The 19,859-nt window shown below is 40.4% G+C and overlaps 1 protein-coding gene across 1 annotated transcript in view; it reads right to left on the reverse strand.

Moving 5' to 3' along the window:
- Positions 1 to 19,859, reverse strand: part of LIMCH1 (LIM and calponin homology domains 1) — a 114,416-nt gene that overhangs the window by 31,851 nt on the left and 62,706 nt on the right. Inside the window, exons 8-12 of the mRNA XM_010006148.1 lie at positions 12,325 to 12,360; positions 6,836 to 6,962; positions 4,030 to 4,184; positions 3,429 to 3,831; positions 620 to 841 (exon numbers count right to left, since the gene is read on the reverse strand). Coding sequence (XP_010004450.1) covers positions 620 to 841; positions 3,429 to 3,831; positions 4,030 to 4,184; positions 6,836 to 6,962; positions 12,325 to 12,360 — 943 coding nt within the window. The remainder of the gene's footprint in view (positions 1 to 619; positions 842 to 3,428; positions 3,832 to 4,029; positions 4,185 to 6,835; positions 6,963 to 12,324; positions 12,361 to 19,859) is intronic.

Here is a 19,859-nt window from a genome sequence, read left to right on the forward strand (position 1 = left end):
GCTGTGATACGCTCTAGTTTTATTCCTGGCTTTTTCTCTGGGGAAGGGGAGGAGAAAAAGATGAAAAGGTAAAATTAATTTGTTTCTTTGATAAGGCAGTTAAGAAGCACATTGGCCCCTCCAAGCATTTCAATAGCTTATCCCTTTTCTGCTATTTCTGAGAGAGGAATGAAAGCTGAATGCTCAAAACTGCCAGCACATCCACATCCTCTTCTTTGAAAATTCAAAACCGAGACTAATTATAATGGCTCACATAGTCCAATTATGTTGCTGATCTAATCAGCTAACATCAGGAGAGCTGCTGAATAAATCTCCACAAGAGCTGGGGCGCAGAGTAGATGTCTCCCTGGCCCAGCACATTAAAAGCATGATATCTAAAAAAACCCAACATGGCTGCAGAAAGTTTTTTCAGTCTTCCCCTCCTATTTCTCTACCTACATCCCAAAGGAAGAAGACTTCAATTTACAAAGGATTTTGCAGGATTTTTTCCTAGTCTGGGCACACCCTCTTGAAATAAAGGAAACATAAGCACTCGGGTTTCATTAGTTAGTGATTAAATACGTTATGAGACAGAAAATTGGCAGAGAAAGCAAGGCTGGTTTGTTCGTGTTGGTCTTACTGTTGGCTCTTTGTGCACACTCTGAGTGGCAGGACTCTGTAAACTGAGCTCAACACCTGGGGGCTCCTTCTTCAACTCTACTGGGGGCCTGTCCCCTCTGGCTACTCCATCAGATTTCAGAGATCTGCTTGGCGAAGGAGTAAATATTACTGTTGTACACTCCTTATCCTTGTCTTCTACACCGTTGAAATTCTCTCCATTCATGCTGACTTTTCCATCCACCTGCAGAATACAGTTAAAGAAATTGCTGAGGCAATTAGCATTTGAGGCAATTAGCATTCAAAGGAATTTAGACAATTAGGCCTTCAACATCATATTACGATTGTTAACACAGTCTGTGCCACTAGTAAAGGAAAGAGCCAAGCACACATTTCACCCAACTGGCCAAGAGAGAGGAAAACCCTATTCCAGGAGTGTAATAAACAAAATACAGACAGAAGGTAATGTGGATTCCCTGGTTTTCCACATTTTGCTCTCCCAGTAACATACAGACATCCTTTTTGTGCATGACAGATCAATGGATTTTAAAAGAACAACAAAGCTTTATGTTAAATTAGATCAGAACTGCTGGGTTTGCCTCATGCAAGAGGTGAGCAGGTTCTCCAGAACTAATTACAGTGATGAACTGCTATGTCACCTGACAACTTCACCGCTTTCTGGGGAGCTGGGCATCCTTGGCCCTGACAGACACACAAGGAGGTGAAGGCAGCTTAGCATCTCATGCAATCAGCTCCCAGGCAGAGGAAAAACAGCTTGGCTCAGCAAGTGGTTTCCCTCCTTCTGACTGCTCTTCAGATGAAAAGATTCTCTCCTTTTCCTCACTGCCATCATCACAGTAGCAGGGTTTATTTCCAAACACAAGTGTGAGCAGACACTGAGCCCCAAGTCTTCTGGGGCTGTGAGCTGGATTATCTATTAGAGAGGCAGGTCATGAAAGATTTCAGAAATAAAAAAGCCAGGAAAACACTGGCAGGTCACACCATCCATTTTAGTGTCTTTGTTTAGGCTAAGACATTTTTCTATTTATATTAGGGAGGAAAACCAAATGTTTGAATGATCAGGACAGATGCCCTGGCTGCAAACTTAAACAAACATACTCCTTTCCTTCTGATCTGGAGCAAGTCAACACGTTGTCACCAGAGCTGAGAATCATTGACAGACTGGTGGTTCAGGAGAAAATAATGTGACGGATACACGTGCTGGAGAATGATTCCTACTGAGACAAGTCACATTCTTCTGCATCAAGTGAACAAGACCTAGACAGACTTTTAGTGGTGGTTTGGGGGGGTGGGGGGGGAAGGGCAGGGAGAAAAACCCTTGGGTTAGTTTCTACCCACATACGTGAACTACATATGCATAAACGTGAAGGTGATCTTGGTCCTCTGAGGAAAATATTACCATGAATCAGAAAAAAACCCAAAGATCCACAATTCAAATATGTCTAAAATATAAACACTAGGGGAATACTGAGGTGTAGGATAAACAGAATTACCAGTTTCACATTCCCACTAGGAAACATGGTGGGGAGGTTTCCTCAAGAGCTGGGACAGACTTTAGGAAATTATAGACATAATTTTTCACCATCTGTACAAACCTGACTTACTTTTAAAAAAGTAATCAACCTGAATATACCAAGTAGTAATGCTCTGGGACACCAGCAGGGCTGCAGGGACCCCCACATGCCAGTACCACAGCAGCAGAGAGCAATGGCAGGCCAGGGGTCCAGAATTCAACAGGCTGGGTCACCTATGCCTGTAGGCCTCACACCACCAACAGAGGCTACAGTGAGACTTGGGAAAGCTCCACTTTTGGTACAGGCTCAATTAAAAATGGATTTATTAAAACTTGACTTATTCTGACCTGTTCTCTCTTAACACATTGCAGTTCTTTGCTTTCTTCATAATTGGTTCAGTATCTTACTCCCATTCTCCACACCTAACTGGTCCAAAAATATATTTCTCAGATTTAATCCCCCAATTCCAGTCTTTTCTCCTATCACCTTCCCCCATAAATCTCTTAACTGGCTCCTTATTCCAGGCAGTCCTGCTTTAACCCAAGCTCTCTTACTTATTACCACAATCTTTGTGCAATTCTTGCAATGCATCACAGTCACTCCCTGACTCTCTTCACCAACCCCCAGTTATACCTCTGCCCTAGTACCAATCTGTTCCTCTAAACCTGCATGAACAGCCTGTATCTCCTCCCTACACCAATGAAGCAGCTTTCCCCAGTCATTCCTGATGAGAGGCATGTTTAGGACAGACAGGATCTTTGGTCAAGGTGGCTTTTGACTCTGAAGGAGGAGGAACACATGCATACTGCAGTGTTTCACAGGCTTATGACTTGGCTCAATAGGACAGACTTGTTTGAGTATGGCAAAAATCAAAACCCTGACACAAAAGCCAGTTCAGATCTTGCTCCAAAAGTCAGGGCCTCAATGCCTCCTGCCTCCTCCCATTTGTTTAAAATCAGAAAACCATGACTACATACTCTTTCTTAATCTCTTTCTCAGAAAATAACTTGTTTTTTCTTAGAGGCCCCCATTGCCTTGTCTTTCTCCCCAGAAATCTAGCCTGATGAAAAGCAACCGGCACAAATACTACAGTCTGAACAGGTCAGCTTTCTAAGCAGGTTAGTAACCCATAAAAGACCACTAGATGGGGCAGCACAGAGCATGAAGCTGAGCTTTGTAACATCAGAATGCTGTAACCGTTTTCTACTTAATTGAATTAAAAATTCGTATGTTCAGATGTTTTTGTCAGGATCTCTGTGTCTCCTGATTGACTTTGGGGTGTGCAATGTATCCTACCTTAAAGTTCTTTAAAACTTCCTGTGTACTTTTAGGTTGTGAGTAAGGCTTGGGTGTCAGCATAGGCACAGCCTTGGAGACAACACTTTTGTTGGGAGATGTGTGGCCTGTTGAACTGCTGGGCTCTAGTTCAGTGGTGGGAACAATGGTTGCTTCAATGGTGGCAGTGAATTTTGGAGCAGGCAGCGACTGTTGCCTTAAATATCTCAAGGGATTTGGGTCTTTCAGTGGTGAATTTGGCTCCACCGAATGGCTTCTTTCGAGAATTTTTGGCATCTGCAGACGCTCCAGGACAGCTTCACTGATAGTGAACCTTTCGATGTATTGCTGGAGGATGCTCTCAGCCTCCTCCTGTGACTTTGCATTCTTGTATGCCTCATGAAGCTCTCTCTCTCTTCTCTCTCTGCAAGGGGGACAACATAAGAGAGACCATCGCATTAAAATTAAAACTGGAAATCACTTCTATTGCCTCTGCTCCATCAACATCCTTCCCTCTTGCTCTTGCCAGACCCACAAGTATGGCTGCTACCACAGCTACCTATCACCTATGGAGCACACAGCATTTTCAGACATGCCACTGCCCTCGAGTAAAACAACATACTTCTCTTCCACAATTTCTCGGTAGGTTTTGATGCTTTTTCTGCGCTCATTCGCTCCATCTCCAGCCAATAACCTTTCCATTTTCTTTCTCTCAGCTTCTTTCTTTATCAAATCCTGTGAAGCGCTCCTTCGACGACTCTTCCACCGAGCCAGGTCCTGTGAGGGAAGAAAGGCATGCAAATGCAGAGTTGCAAATAACTAAAAACTGGCCACAGAAACAGATGAACTCATCCAGACGCTTTGCAATGCATGGTCCTGGCTGTGGACCTGGCTCCCATCACCTGCAGGCAGCAATGCTTATTTTAAAGAGAAAAGGGGATTATACCATAAAATGAAGATGTTGCTTGACTGATTTTTCTCCTAACAGCAGGTCACAGCAAGGATTTCATAGCTCCACTGGCGTATTTTCTTTTTGGCTTTGCAGTGTTGCAGAAGCATACTAGATATTAACACCAGGAAATGTGGTCTAAAAGGACCAGTCAAGGCACTCATTTTCACTTGAACCAACATTAGTGACAAAACCTGATTCCCCAGGAAGATAAGGTAGAAAAAGTATGCTTGGTGAAGAATTTCAATAATCAGATGTATGGGAGGCAGGAGTTCATTGGAGGACAAGACATCGTTTCACCGTGACCTACAGCTGCACTAATGGTCTGCCTTGGAGAGCTGACAGTCCCACTTTGCCCGTACTATCAGCCAACTACATGCAAGCATGGTTGATTCATGCTTTTTTTATTTTATTTTATTATTTTTTTTTACAGAAAAATCCAGTGTGGCATCCAAACTTAAATTCTTCCTCATGGGCACTCTCCAGTATTTTGGATCCAGATCTGAGAAACACAGACTAAGGACTGAAGTGGCTCACACCTGGCTGCTGTAAGACATGACAGAGCAGAAAGCCTACAGTATGTATCCAGCTATACAGATTTGTTCTTGTTCTTTTTGTAACCTGCCTGCCCAAAATTGTCCAGAAGATTCCCTGAATGTGGTTCTTTACTTTTCTGGCAAAACCAGCCTGATGCTAAATCAGTGAGTCACAGCAGATACTTGTTATGGGCACCTGTGTCTTACATCTTGCTTGGGTTGGGAATTCACAAGTCCTGGAGCATACAGAGGCAAGATCTTTTTCTCAGTAGAAGTATTACAGTAAAGCAATTTCCTAAGTTGAAACACTTCTTTGCAGTGAACTACTAAAGGAACAAAATTTTACATGTAAAAAAAACCAAACCTCTGCAAAACTTTTGCAAAAAAAAATAACTTCCTAGGAAACTGTAGGGGCACATTTGTCAGTAACTTTACATCAGCAGGAGATTAGTATGCAGATAATATTTAATGTAATCTAAAAAATTCTGCTTTTAATAAAAACCAGAGATGCTGTATACATACACAATTCCAAGGTTATTTAATTAATTACATGGTTTTCCAAATATTGTAATTGCATTTTTTATTGGTAAACAGCAGAAGGTACTGCAAGCATAACTTGTTTTATTAAAACCAGGAACAAACCTTGTCACTTTTAATTGAGCTTAAACCCTCAAATTACTGACGTTACACTTGAGGGAATGCTCATTAAAGCGTTTCTTCACATGACCTACATATATCAGTTTATAATCCCCTTCTTGAAACATAGGCCTTTCATTTTCCTCAGTTACTAATTATTCTCATTGAAGTACCAAATGAGTTTCTTTATTCAGCTACTCCCACTATTGCCTATTGTTTGGAAATTAGTTTTTCATTAGCAAATTTCATAACACAAGGCTTCCTCCTCTTTTTGTAATTAAAAACCAGACATGTTTATCTTTTCCAGCTCTGATGCTTTAGAATAACAACAATAAAGAGAAGCCATGAAACTGTTAATTGTTGGCAAATTCAGAGTATGAGCATATAAAAAAATATCAGACCATGAACGTTGTGTCTTCTCCATAAAGCCCTTTGAATGCCAAGGATATTCCAGTAAGGGCATTTTCAGTATCCCTTCAGAACTTTTAGTTCAGTGTAAAAGGTGCTGAGGGCCTGGAAAACTTCAGTTCAAAGGATTTTCCATTCAGCAGCAAAGAATTCATAAACCTCTTGAATATCTTTGTACTTGTTCTTACTTCTGCTAGTAAATTATGGCTTCCCACACATACAGACCTCCAAGCTGAAAACCTTCACTCTTTACTATGAAGTTTTTTCTTAGTTATATATACTATTCTTTTTTTTTTACTTTTCCTTTAATTTTCTACCAAACAACTCTCTGAAATGTTTCACAGCAGCTGTCCTTACAGTGAGAAGCTGCTTGAAGAGATGGGGTATTCAGGTTTTTTTTTTAATTTTAAAAATACGCCCCAAATTCCTCATTTAAAATCTGTCTTTAGGCATGAACAGGACCAATACTAAAACTCCTAATACTAACTTATCTGCAAATCATACTTTTCTGTCCTTGCCAATTTGCTGAAAACAATGTCAAATGCCCAGGCAGCCTAAAAACACATTGAGGAAAGAAGTCTTTGAAAGGCTTTCTAACCCTAGCAGGGTGTAGCTAACTTGAAGGGCAATTTGTTTGCTTGGACCAGATGGAAAATGCTAGCATTTTCTGTATCTGCGCAAATTTGTTAAAGCCAAGTCCAACCTATCTGTTCACTGCCCTGCTTAGTCTTGTATTTTGTCACTTTGGGCATTTACTAATTATAAAAGTTAGAGAAATCAGCAGTTAGAAGCTGTTCTGCTTCCATTTTTACCTAATAACTGTAGCTTTAGCAGGCTGCACTTTTTTGCTTAGCTAGTTGGCCTCAATGCCAGCACTGCAGCTGATGTGGCATACTCACATCTTGCCATCTGGTCTCATCCTCTTTCAGCTGGTTGTTCACGTTCTGCAGTTTCTCATGGCGAGCTTTGCTGTGAGGCTGAGTCACAGCTTCTTCTTCACATCTCATGTCAAACATGCTCATACTCCTAAACACAACGGGAATAAGAAAGGGTACAGCTTTATTTAGAGGCTTATATTCCTTCAGCTTGTTAGTTAGAGCCACATGAGGGTGCTACAGCAGAATCAGATATCTGCACCATTACAAAGCTCTCAAAAGCAGCAGTCTCCTAGAAGGACCAGTTAGCATCCGTACAACTACCATATAGTTCTTCAGGTATTATACTCCTCAACTTTCTCTTGTTTTTGTCAGTTGACAACAAGTTTGTCTGTCACTAAGAAGCACAACTAACATTAAATCTCCTTCAATAGCTCTTATTAAAATAATTCTGTTCAGAGCTGAGTTCAGAATATTTTACTTTCTCAAAATTTGTTTCCAGTGAGTTTTCAAGATCCCTCTAATTAACACCACAGATAACAGTTTGCATTTCAGTGTAAAACAAGAGAGGCTTGAGAGGTATATTAGGTGCAGCATGGCTGGCTAAATGCTATTACTCCAAAACGAGGGAGGGTCTGCCCAGAGAAGTACATGCAGCACAAACAGCACGGTACTTCCTCCTCTCCCTGCCCTGCCTCAAAGAAACTCAATGCTATCCACACCAGCTTATTAATACAGATAAACTAGCAAGGAAAAGCTGACATTCAGAGCAAAACAGTTGCTATTCTCTAACAGTTTCACATTCTATTTTTGTCCCTAACCTTTGGAGAGTTTCAGGGGGAAAAGGTCATGGCTTGATGTTATACATTCATTCATATTACGTAAAGATCTTCACATGAAAATGAAGTCCTTACTGCTCCTCCCCTACTACCTATTATTAGTAAAGAATGACCTCGGTTGTGCCATTAAAAGCAAACAAAGAAACCCCAAACACAACAAAAAGCCATGCAATTCCACATGAAGTAATTTCACAGCAATCTTCAAATGATAATCTGTAGCTTTAGGTAAGCCAACAAGCCAACTAGCAGGAGAAGCACCCAATGAAGATAAAATTGTAGGCAACTGTGTCCACAGTAATCAAAGTGAACAGACAGGGAAAGCTGTGCATGTATGTATTTAGCCAACGTTTGTATTCAGGCAAGCAAAGACAGGAATAAACCAATCTCAAGGGAAAACTGAAAGGTCTGAACAGTTGATAGAAAAGGCCATGCAGAGATTCCATCCTATTAGTAGGTATTTACTCAGAAATGAAGGACACAATACACATCCTACTGCCTTTAAGCATGAACAGTGAGGTTAGCATATTACCATGCTTCAACCCTTAAACAGAGTGCTGAGGGATACATTAATTTGGATTTCTCTGTGAGTAGTTTAAGGATTGCATTGCTCAGGATTGGACTGGAGCACTCCCAAACAGCAGAACCTAAAGAGATAGCAAGTTTTGTTGTTTTTAAGACTAAAGGTATATCAACTACTAAGGAACATTTAAATATCAGCCATATATTTGCAGATTAGTGAGGAAGGTTGGGAGATGCACTTGTAATTAAGCCATATTTACAAGGTTTATTCCAGTTCATGAGCTTTTGGAACTCACACTAAGGGAAGTCTATTATTTGCCACCTTATGCCCACTGCGTCAGACTGGTTGAGCAACTCCCTTCTAATATCCGTTTCTCACACCAGATAATTTTTCATTCACACACACTAGAAGAAAAGACTTGAAATGGTAGTAACTGGTTCTAGCAGAGTGCATGAGTACTCACCCTCTGCCATTTGGGATGGGGAAATAAAAATACTCTCTACCAAGAGTCCCCTGAGGTCCTGATGAAAGGCTAGTATTTATGCCTGGCACTCAGGTCTCTAAGGGTGCACAGACACAGCAAAACCAAAGGTTTTATGGCTATTAACAATGCAATAAAAAAAGGGAACTTTGGAAAAGGCTTCAACCTAGGCCAGGAACCAAACTATACACTACAAACCCACGTGCATCTTCTACTCCAGGTGTCATCTCCTGCTGCTGGGCATTCGCTGCCATGGATAAGCAACCAGACAGGTTCAAACATTAACTCTGCAGCAACATGTTACTGCACAAATATATTTTCCCAAAAGAGCAATGTGAAAGAGTCACATCCCAAAGCACTGTGCTCTGCTTGGACCAACATGTACAAACTGTTAAGGAAAACTACCTACTATCTTGAATATATGGACAAGGCCAAGTGAAAGACCTACATTGACTTTTCCACTGGACAAGTTCATCCTTAGAAAAGAATCAGAGGCCAAAACACTGAGCTTCTGCCAAAAGACACTTTCACTATTAGTGAATAATTTTGTCCTATTTCTTTCTTACATAAACTACAGATGGCTACAGCCCATCCCTAACATGAAAATTACTAGATTTACTACTTCTCTCAACCATGCACTGGACCAGCAGTCACACAGCATGCAAGTACCCAGGGGGAGATGTACCTGCATCAAATTAATGCTCATAATTTTTCTGCCTTTAGCAAAGATCTGAGGGCTGTATCCAAATTCTGACTGGAAGCAAGAAGCCTTTCCACTGACCACTGTACCAGACCTGCTGTTCTACCAAAGATGTAGGAAACTGCACTGTGTAAACCAGCAGTGTATTTTGGAGGACTAGCTCTTTGGGATAATGTGATTTTTAAGTTATGCTACTTTATTCTCCCAAATTACAATTGTTCTTGTCATTGATATCATGCAGAAAATATTTTTTTATAACAGGTCTGAACAAGTGATGGATTAAAAAATTCTCAAGGACTTGAGCATTCACACTATTTAATGTGAAGTGCAAAATAAGGTTAAAACCTTCTTGTTAAGAGAATATGTTAAAAATCCAAAGCATTTATTATATGCCTGCATTACTATTTTACAGACATACTAAGACTTAAGAAACTCCAACAAAACATAAAAAGTGACAGGTTGGCCAAAGAATCAGACTCTGGTAAATAAATAATCATAGAATGGTTAAGGTTAGAAGGGACCTTAATGATCAACTGGTTCCAACCTACCTGTCATGAGGAGGGACACCTCACACCAGAGCAGGCTGCACAAGCCTCATCCAACCTGGCCTTAAACACCTCCAGGGAGGGGCCATCAACAACCTCCCTAGGCAACCTATTCCAGTGCCTTACCACCCTCATGGTGAAGAATTTCTTCCTAAGGTCTAACCTAAATCTACCCTCTTTCAGCTTAAAACCATTACCCCTTGTCCTATCGCTACAACCTCTAGTTAACAGTCCATCTTTCCTGTAGGCCTCCTTCAGGTACAGAAAAGCTGCTATGAGGTCTCCCCAGAGCCTTCTCTTTTCCAGGCAGAACAGCCCCAACTCTCAGCCTGTCTTCATAGCAGAGGTGCTCCAGCCCTTTGATCATCTTCATGGCCCTTCTCTAGACCCCTTCCAACAGGTCCACATCTTCGCTGTACTGAGGGCTCCAGAGCAGTACACAGTGTTCCAGGTAGGGTCTCACAAGAGCAGAGGGGCAGAATCACCTCCCTCATGCTGCTGGCTATGCCTCTTTTGATGCTGTCCAGTACACAATTGACTTTCCAGGCTGTGAAAATCACCAGCAGCTCATGTAGAGCTTCTTATCTACTGCCACCCCAGGTTCTTCAAAAATCTCAGCTCACTGTAGTTCCCTCATCAGGCTTAAAGTATAAAGCCTAAGTCTAAACTCACACTGGACTGTCACACTACCACCGAACTTCAGCCTAATCTCTTTGGCAGATGAGAACAGGGCTCATTAGCAGCAACACACTAAGTATTGCTTCTTCTGAACCTTGAGACTGACCAGGGCTGATGACAACACCTTGCATTCACTAACCAGCAAAGTGAACTTTGTCAGTCTAAGAAGGGAGTTTCTAGTTTTGCCAGTGTAATAAACAACAGCTAGTCTGTGTCTGAATTCAAGTTACAGTGTTTTCAAAGGAGACTTGACAAATATTTTGGAAGCATTTTAAATGTCAGTTCAAGATATTTTTCTACTTGAGTCATATTTTATTAGATTCTTCATAAGTACTTCATCTTCAGAAGAAAAAACACAATCTTACATTTATAAGAACTTTAAAGACAGTTTAGGGAAATACTTGCTTTGTAAACCATAGCACATCTGGGAAGGATGTCAAAGAGGCTTGGAAATTTATCATTTTGCCTTTAAAAACAAAATTAGAATAAATGTGGAATAAACAACAGGGTTTATTCATCTTTGCTATGTTCACATTACACAACCAAATGCCGTGCTTCTCTGATGGCATCTCCATGTACCTCCTCTCATGCAAAAATGTGGGGAAAAAAATGAGCAAGTCAATCACATAGGTAGGCTTTCTGAAACAGCAGGGAAGTCTCCATTATTAAGTATAACACTTCTGTGTTGTTATGCTCTTTTTATTGCATCTCTGAATTTGATTGAAAAGATTTCTGCTGCTTGAAAATTATCCCGTTCACTCTGTGGTCAGAGGACACCACCTTTGCACAGCATAAAGGTATTACAGATCCTGTAAAGAATATTCAGTCCAGTATTCTAGCCTTTATCTTTAGAGGAAAGGGTGAAAAATTAGATAAGACTCTTTGAATATATTTGTTATTAAAAAAAACCTCTATGCTATTTTTATTTTGTTATTTAATCTGGGAGACAGAGAAGGTCATGTGTACTTCTGTGAACAGAAGAAGGATATTAAGGACATTATTATGTGGGTAGTTTCCAACTACTTTGCTTCTAAATGCCTCAGCTTTGTCAGAATAGTTAATACTTTCACAGAGATTACTACATGGCATTGTGTACTATTCTGAACTACAGTTTACAGGCATGCACACACAATTAAAATATGCTTGAGTGCAAGAAGCATCAGTCTTACTCCTGTGAAAAGTAAAGCACTGAGGTGAAGGGCTTAAAAAAAAGTGAAAGTGCCTTATTAAATTAAACCAAACGTAGAAGAGATTCAAGATAAAATTTTTAAAAGGTAATAAAGGAAAAACTGAAGGTATATTTTCCTGGTAGTTATTCATAATGTATTTTATTTTACTTTGTGGTTTCTTTTTTTCTTCCTGTGTAGGTCATACTTCATTTTTTAACTCAACACCCAGCCCAGATTCAACCCAACTCTCTTTACCAGTAGCTGATTAGAGGCAATGAAACTCAGAAGAAAAAAACAGAAAAGAAGAAAAAAAAAAAAAAGGAGGAAACAATACTTTAAGCAACAGCCAAACATTAGTGTTATGCTCAGTTTTTACAGGCTTTTATATAAAAACTCTTTTTAGGTGCAATGTAAGCCATATTGCATTCCATTTTTCAGTGCTTTTCTGAAAAATTTATTTGCTGGAATACTGCAAAATAATAATAATAAGGCATCAACTGCATTTTAAATTAGTAGGAAGATGGGAAAGCATGCAGTGTAAGTTGTTTAAAATAGAATCTTGTGAACACAAGACAACTTACTCTGCGTCATCAGACACAGCAGTTCTGGGGCCGTATCTACAAGACCAAATATAAAATTAGAGTGTTGATAAAAACATTTAGGACTAATTGTACTGTCACTTGCCCATCCAACCTGTACTAGTAAAGCCGACCAAAAAAGAATCATTCTGCTCAGGGATTATGCATTTAGCAAACAAGACTTACCTAATCATCCACAGGTCGAACTACGTAACACCACCCAACCCTTCCTGACCTCAAAGTAATGTCCCCATTATACAAATCTGCTGAACTATACCTAGCATGGGTATCGAGAATAGTTATTGAAAACAGACAATATATTAACATTTACATTTAGTACCACACATGCAATGAATGGAGACAAATCTTAAGTTACATTCCATATCAGTGCTCAGAACCATCATTACTGAAGCAGGGAAGAGACGAAAGACAGGCATAAAGTGAGCCACCAGATTTCTTCTGGTTTTTTTACATCAAGTACAAAAGTCAACAGTGCAACATCTTCTGATTGTGGAGAAGCAAGATGCACATCTCTGAGGATGACCAGAGTCCAGTTGAATCTCTGCTACTCAAAATTTTTTTGTAATTCACATATATACTGTAATAATGCATTTCCTTTAATTATCTGTAGAAAAGAGAGCAATGCATTACACAACCACTCTCCTTCTTTCTAAAAATTGTATGATTGACATACAGTATTTTAGAATGGACTGAAAACACAGCAGGCAAAGCAAAATCTGAATTCTGAAGTGTGCAAATAGGGGTGTACAAGCCGCGTGATTCACACCATACAGAGCTCACGTTTGCAGATGCTCATCCTTGGATGGCAACGTTTCCATTTTGTTCTCCTCAGGAACCTCCTGACGCTTGGATGTTTGATCAAAGTGGACTTCATTAAGGCTACCTTCACCCACTTGGGCAGTACAAATAGACTCATCTTGTCCTGCAGAAGGGAGATTGCATTTTTCCTGCCCTTGCTGCTGTTCTTGAGGCAGTTGTGTTACAGGTTTTCCAGAGCTATTACTGCACACTTGTGGACTTGTTTCAGGCCTGAGTGAGCCAAAGGCAGCAGTGCAAAGAGACGCATTAAGCAACATTTGGAAAATCATATGTTCATAATGAAAAGCATAAATATAAGTTAACAGAAAAAACCCGCAAACCCAAATAGCTGATAGTTGACAGGCTAAGTGAGGCAGGTGCATAAACAATAATTTTAATAGAGAGCTTGTACTTCTATTCCTCTAAGTCAGAAACATAAACAGTCCTGGGCACCATCAAAGACTAAACTATTAAGTACATATTTGAACAAAAATATGCAACTTAAGATCTTCTCAACACCAAACCACTGTTTAATCTTACAGTAGATGACTGAGGTTTTTCTTCTGACTGAGCTGTACACTAATTTTTCATCTATGTATGCAGAGGTGCATGCTTATCCTTTCCTTCTCATGTAATTTGAAGAGGTTGATGAGTAAGAACCCTTCCACACTTCCTTGCATGTGGCTCAACCAGCCAACACACAAACCATGTTCAAAGACTTCAACCGCCAACTTCCCCACGCAGCCTTACTCATCTGAAGAAAGGTGCTTAGCAAGATACTGAACCTTATCAGGAAGGATCTTGAGATCTCTGGATTTCCTGTTTGGAAGTCACTGGCACGAGTTAAGCCACAGACAAGCCCCTACCATATCCAGCACCTCTATTTCCAGCTGGAATTATTTGTCATTATTAGCACATATTTAACCAGGAACCTCTGCAAATGTAACACAATCTTGCTACACAAATCTACTTCCACGTGCTGTTAGAATTTTACTTCTGGTAGAGAGCTCTGCTCTGAGTCTTTACAGGGCTCCACTGAAATGCAGAAGCCCTGCATTTGCCTTCTTTTGAGCAGAAAGGGTCAGCACAGAATTAAGAGGACAACTACAGAAGAAACTGCCGCTGGGCCAACAGATACTCCTACAGATCAGGAGATCTTGTCAAACATCCCAAAGGGCCAGTTACATGGGAAAGAGAATCACAGGTTTCTTACCTCGTAGTTTTCTTCTCAAGTTCTCTAGCTGTGCCCTGTTTACTCTGTTGCTTTGAAAATGGCATGGGAAGAAACTGCTTAACACTGGGCCCAGGCTGTTTTAGGAAAGCTCCAGTCCTTCTGGCCAACATGTCATCTCTTTGTGGGTCTGGAAATTTCACTTTGTTTTCTGTTCCACCACTCTGCTGCTGAGGGGTTTCAAGCTGTTCTTGGCTTTCTTCTCGTGTGACAGTACTGCTCAGAGACACAAGTGACATTGTTCCATGATAATGCTCACTTGTACAGCCCAAGGCAAGCAGCTGCTCAGGCAAGGTGGGGTACTGTTACTCAAAACAGTTGCAGAGTGATGAACAACTAGGCATCTTTAGCTACAGGGCAGGGAGTGAGAGCAAGAGGGAACTATGTTGAACATCACATGTAGGTGTTATGTTAGATGTTGGGGATTGCATAAAAATCTATGTGAGGAATTGCTCACTTAAAAGACAGCAAGTAAGCCTGGACAAGGCACCAAGGATTGCAAAAGAAATCCCCCCAAAAGATAAAAGACTGTTTTAATGCTGAATAGCAATTAACAACTTAAGTACTTCAATATTATGAAAGAAAACAGACTGGTTTATGTTCATAGGATACATTCTTGTAAGTAATTTCATAAAACAGAACACATGCCATGATGAATGAGTAAAACATCTTTAAAGGCCGTGTGAAGAATGGAATAACATTGCTGACTGATCCAAGCTAACACCACACACAAACCAGGCATGAGGCTCAGAGGGATCTGCTTCTGTTCTCTGACCTTTCTGCTTCCCATGGAGTCTTCAAGTCCTTCTCATAAGCCAATACTACCTCCCCTTGCCGCTGCTGCGGCCGATGAGCTGCTGACAGGGGAGGACAATATTTGGTAACAGGGCTAGTGGTACGCCTCTGAAAAGTTCCCATCCTTCTAACCAGCATATCATCTCTCTCAATGTCTGGTAAATGCCTTTCACATTCTTCTTCTGTGCTTTCTTGCTGTTTGTTCAAATTGGATGGGTTTTGTTTCTCAGAGATGATGCCAAGATCTGGGACAGGTGATGGCATCCTTCTGCAAGAGTCATCTGCACCTGACTTGGCTACCTCACTAGTGATGAGACTGAGAGGAGAGGTGAGATAAACAAAATATGTTAAGGTCAAATGAAAGGTAAGAAGAGAGGTCCTTCAACTCAGTTTGCAAATGCTTCACAAGCACACAAACTTAACTGAATGAGCTGTTTGCTAAAAGCATTCATTAAAAAGTCTTACTTCAGCCACAGACCAAGCTACTAAAGAAAAGCCGAATAAACGTAAGATTTGTTAATGTTAATTTCCAGAGCTGCAGTTCTCTTCTAGATACAAGCTAGAAACACAGGACATCAATGCACCTTCGTTTCAACACTATATCTTCAAAAAGAAAGTAAATCCAATAGGCTTGAAGAAAGCATTTCTTGAACATCAGTAAGTCCAGCAAGCTGAGTAATGAATTTCTAATGTGCTGCAAGCAGGCAGAGCAAAGCTGCTGGGATTCAAGAAGCAGAAAAAGCTTGAATGACAGCTCAGACTCTTGAGATTCCAGTGATTTCACTGTTCATCAGAAATTCTGAGGCAAGCTCTCAGAGGCCTCTGCACAGCATTGTTTCACATAACCCTAAACATGTTAAGATACTGTGAAGGCACCAGATGACTTCTGAACAAGGCTGTGCATGTAAACAGCTCTTAGGTCTGTGCTGCCGTTCGCCCCCATGCAGATCAGCATCCTGCAAGAACAGATCTCATTCCCAGCTCAGCAGCGCTTCCTAAGCCACATCAAATACCTGGACTCATTCTGTGGCTTAGATACTCCATCTCTGTGTTCAGCACACCCAAGGCTGCCAACAGTGGTTGAAGGAGAGCTTTCAACACCAGAGAGACTCTCCACACCATCCTTCTTGCTTTCCTCTTCAGTACCACTCTTGGATGAAGCTCTGCCAACAATGAGCTTGTCCCATTTCTGCTGATCAATCTCAGTTACTGGCCCAAAATGCACAAACTTCTGTTTGGGGCTACCAGCCTTTTTGTTTGCTCTGGTCTTGCAGGCAGCAAAATCATCACGGTCTGCTGCTTTCACCGTGACTTCAGCTGGTGGCAGAGTGTCACTTGGACATTTGAAATCTTCTTCACTAGTATGAATGAGGAATAAAAGAATTGCCCCCAGATAAGACCCCAGAATAAAGCAAATTAAATGCTCCTAAGGTTTTGTAGGGGTTTTATTTTAAAATTCAAGGACACAGGTACAAAGAACTGGGGTATACTGAGGCCAAAATGACAGTTAAAATTTGAAGATATCACAGACCTGTTGGGGAAGCTCTTGCAGCACATCCATGGAAGCCCTTCCTTAAGGAACATAGCACATGACCCATTTCAGAGTCAGCTCTTCATGCTATAAAGTCATAGTTCCCTTATCTGCTCATGTAGACCTGAGCCACGTGTTACATGGGACTGCACAAGAACCAAGCAGACCCACCTTGTCATGGGGGGGTTCCAGTGGCACCAGAGCATCAGGAAGGACAATTCACTTATACTAATCCAAACGGACTGAGTACTTTAATAGATCACCTCAAAAGTAATAAAATACTAATACATTCGAGAAGAGAGAATGACTGAGTTTTGATGGTTTGTATTAGAGCTAAAATTACACACAGTAACCACATACCTGAACAGATGGCCACCTTTACTGGAAAATAGCCTATGCCTAAACAGGAAGGCTAAGAGTTGTTATCCTTTCCTACTGGAGTCACAAATCTCCTTCATATGTTATAGCCCACCTCCACAGGGAAATAGCTTAGAATAATTGCTTTATACCAGCTCTCTTTGTGGAGTCTTGATTTACAATAAGGGCATGTCTACACCATATAACCAGGCTCCAGCAACTCCTGCTGCAGTGACAAACAGTGCTGGTGTATATACTCAGCACTGGAGTACATTGCCATACAGATATTAGCTCAGGTGTCAAAAGCAGTAGTCAAATTGATGCAAATAGAAGCTGATCCTCAGTTAATATCTCCAGGGTACAACGTCCTAGGTCCTAAAGATAGCTTGGCCAGCAGCAGCACAGTGCTACTGAGTTAGTTAGTTACAGGGACCTTTGCACTATCCAAAGCAGTTTCAAAGCAGGTTGATCCATGAGACAAGAGGGATGTTTCTAATATGACATTAAGAGTGCCCACCAGGAGAGTGACCATGAAACTACTATAATAGTTCTAAATGGACACGCTTTCATTTCACGTTGGATAGATAGCATTCCTGTACAGATTTTGAACTCCTGTAAATATATAAGTAGGTGAGGACTGGTTGTCATCAAGTCATTCTTCAAGCTTAAAAACACAAGCACGCACAGCTGATCAAGATACACCAAACATGCTTCCTAGGGTGCCAATCCGACCCACAGACAGAAACCGTACCTGGGCTCCCCTGACGGTTTCAGTCTTTTCCAGGTCTGCAGATCTGCTTTTGTTACAGAAGCATTCACAAAAAGCACATCTTCTTGTAGCTGAGGAAAGATACTTTGAGATTTCTGCTTAGCCAAATTGTCTGTCTCAGTATCAGGCACTTTCACCTGCTGTTCCTCCTCTGACTCAGTCTTCTCAGTCTGCAGAAGTGGCTTCTCTTTGCTTGTCACTATTTGCTTTGCTGATGCCATTTGCACCCGTCTTCTTCTAATTTAAAGCACATTCAGGTTCAGCAAGAGAAGATATTTTGAGGTAGCAATAATAAGTCAGTGTCAATAGAAGAGGTTCAGAGCACAAAAAGATAAAATTGAATTTATAAGCAGATTAACTTTAGGAAGTAGACATGGAATCATTTGAAGTTGAAACCTGTCATCTATGCTACCCTGCTCATACACTACTGAGACCACTTCATCACATGACTTCTACTCCTAGCTCAAGGAAGGAAAATCTTTAAGTTAGTACTGTATTCAGCATTTCTGCAATAAGCTTTCTCATAAATAGTTACAAACATTTCATTTTCGTATTATTAGCAAAGTGAATTCATGTTTTGCTTGCAAACTTACTACATAATTTCTTTGATCTTAGAGTCATGTCAATAGCATTAGAATAGTAAAGTTTGGTTATGTGCTCTTCAGATGCCCTGCCAAACTAGTAATTAAAAAATGTCTACATAATCAAATCACTAGCAGCTGAAAGGCACATCTTGCATTACTGAAAAGAGCTACTAGATATTAAGATAAGTTTTTCAATGTATCAGTTTGTACAGTTAAGGTCCACTGCAAAGTGTATATAGTGGTTTTATCTAGGATTACTTCTGTTTGCACAAATAAAACAAATATACTTGTTTCCTGAAGAAAATGTGTGCCTAGCAAATATATGTGTTCAGCAACTTCTTAAAGGTCTTTATCAATGAATTGAAGACAGAGGAGATTTTTTAGGCTGAAACCTTGTAAATCATGCTCCATTTCCAAAACCAATGCTATGTAAGAAATATTAGGACTATGAGCAACACAATTCAGTGCAGTATAGCATGTATATATGTTCAGTGCATTAATTAAAGACTAAATCTGTGTTTTCAGCTGAGTATTAAAAGAATGACATTAGATTTAAAAAAAAAAAAAGCATAAAAAATATGCACTGAAAATGCTCAGCAGAGGAGCTGAGATGCACCTCCACTATTTATGCTCATGGGATGTCTCATGAGCTTAGATAATCAAAGCATCTAGCTCTTTGTTATTTACACTCATAGTCAATTTAAGCTCCTGGTCCTAATACTCTAATAAAAAATTACAGTATGTAACCAACATCTCTCTTTTTTTGTTCACTTTATGATAAAGCAGTTGTATTTACCCAGTAAGTTTTTTGTAGCCAAAACCAGCTTTAGTCCTATACAGCAGTAAGTCATGTGAAATTAAGCATTATAATAGAAGGAAAAAGACCATAAATGCACACCTTGCATGTTCCTGCTTTTCCATTTGCAATGGCTTTTTAACGTCTTCCAGTTTACCTTTATCTTTACTTGTATAGGGTCCAATTAAAAAGGAGTTAAATGGAACAACGTGTTTGGGTTGATTCATCCTGGCTCTTCGAGTGGCAAAGTCATCCTTTTCTAAATCAGGAACTCTGCTGGCTGCTTCATCTTCTGAACCAGAATCCCTCTCTTGGTAATGTGTCATGAAGGGGTCGTCTCTGCGGAGGATGATGTCTGGTGTGCTTCTGTCGTCTTCACACGTTTGCTTTTTACTGACACAGAGCAAAATTAAAGAAAGCTCTTGATGCACCCGGGGAGGAGAAGGGAGTGGCAGCAACTCATCTTCAGGCCATAAAAATAGCACAGCTAATCAAATATGCTCCTGGCTGTTGTTAGACTGGGCAAGGCTTTGTTATAAATAAAACTTAGGATGTACAGGTAACAAATCCACAAAGACTTCATACAGAAAATCATTAGTATTGGAACTTTACTTACTTTAGCTATAGCTTGAAGAATCAGTAAGAACTACTTTAAC

Source organism: Chaetura pelagica, unplaced genomic scaffold, assembly GCF_000747805.2.
Source record: "Chaetura pelagica isolate M959 unplaced genomic scaffold, ChaPel_1.0 scaffold189, whole genome shotgun sequence".
Taxonomy (NCBI): domain Eukaryota; kingdom Metazoa; phylum Chordata; class Aves; order Apodiformes; family Apodidae; genus Chaetura; species Chaetura pelagica.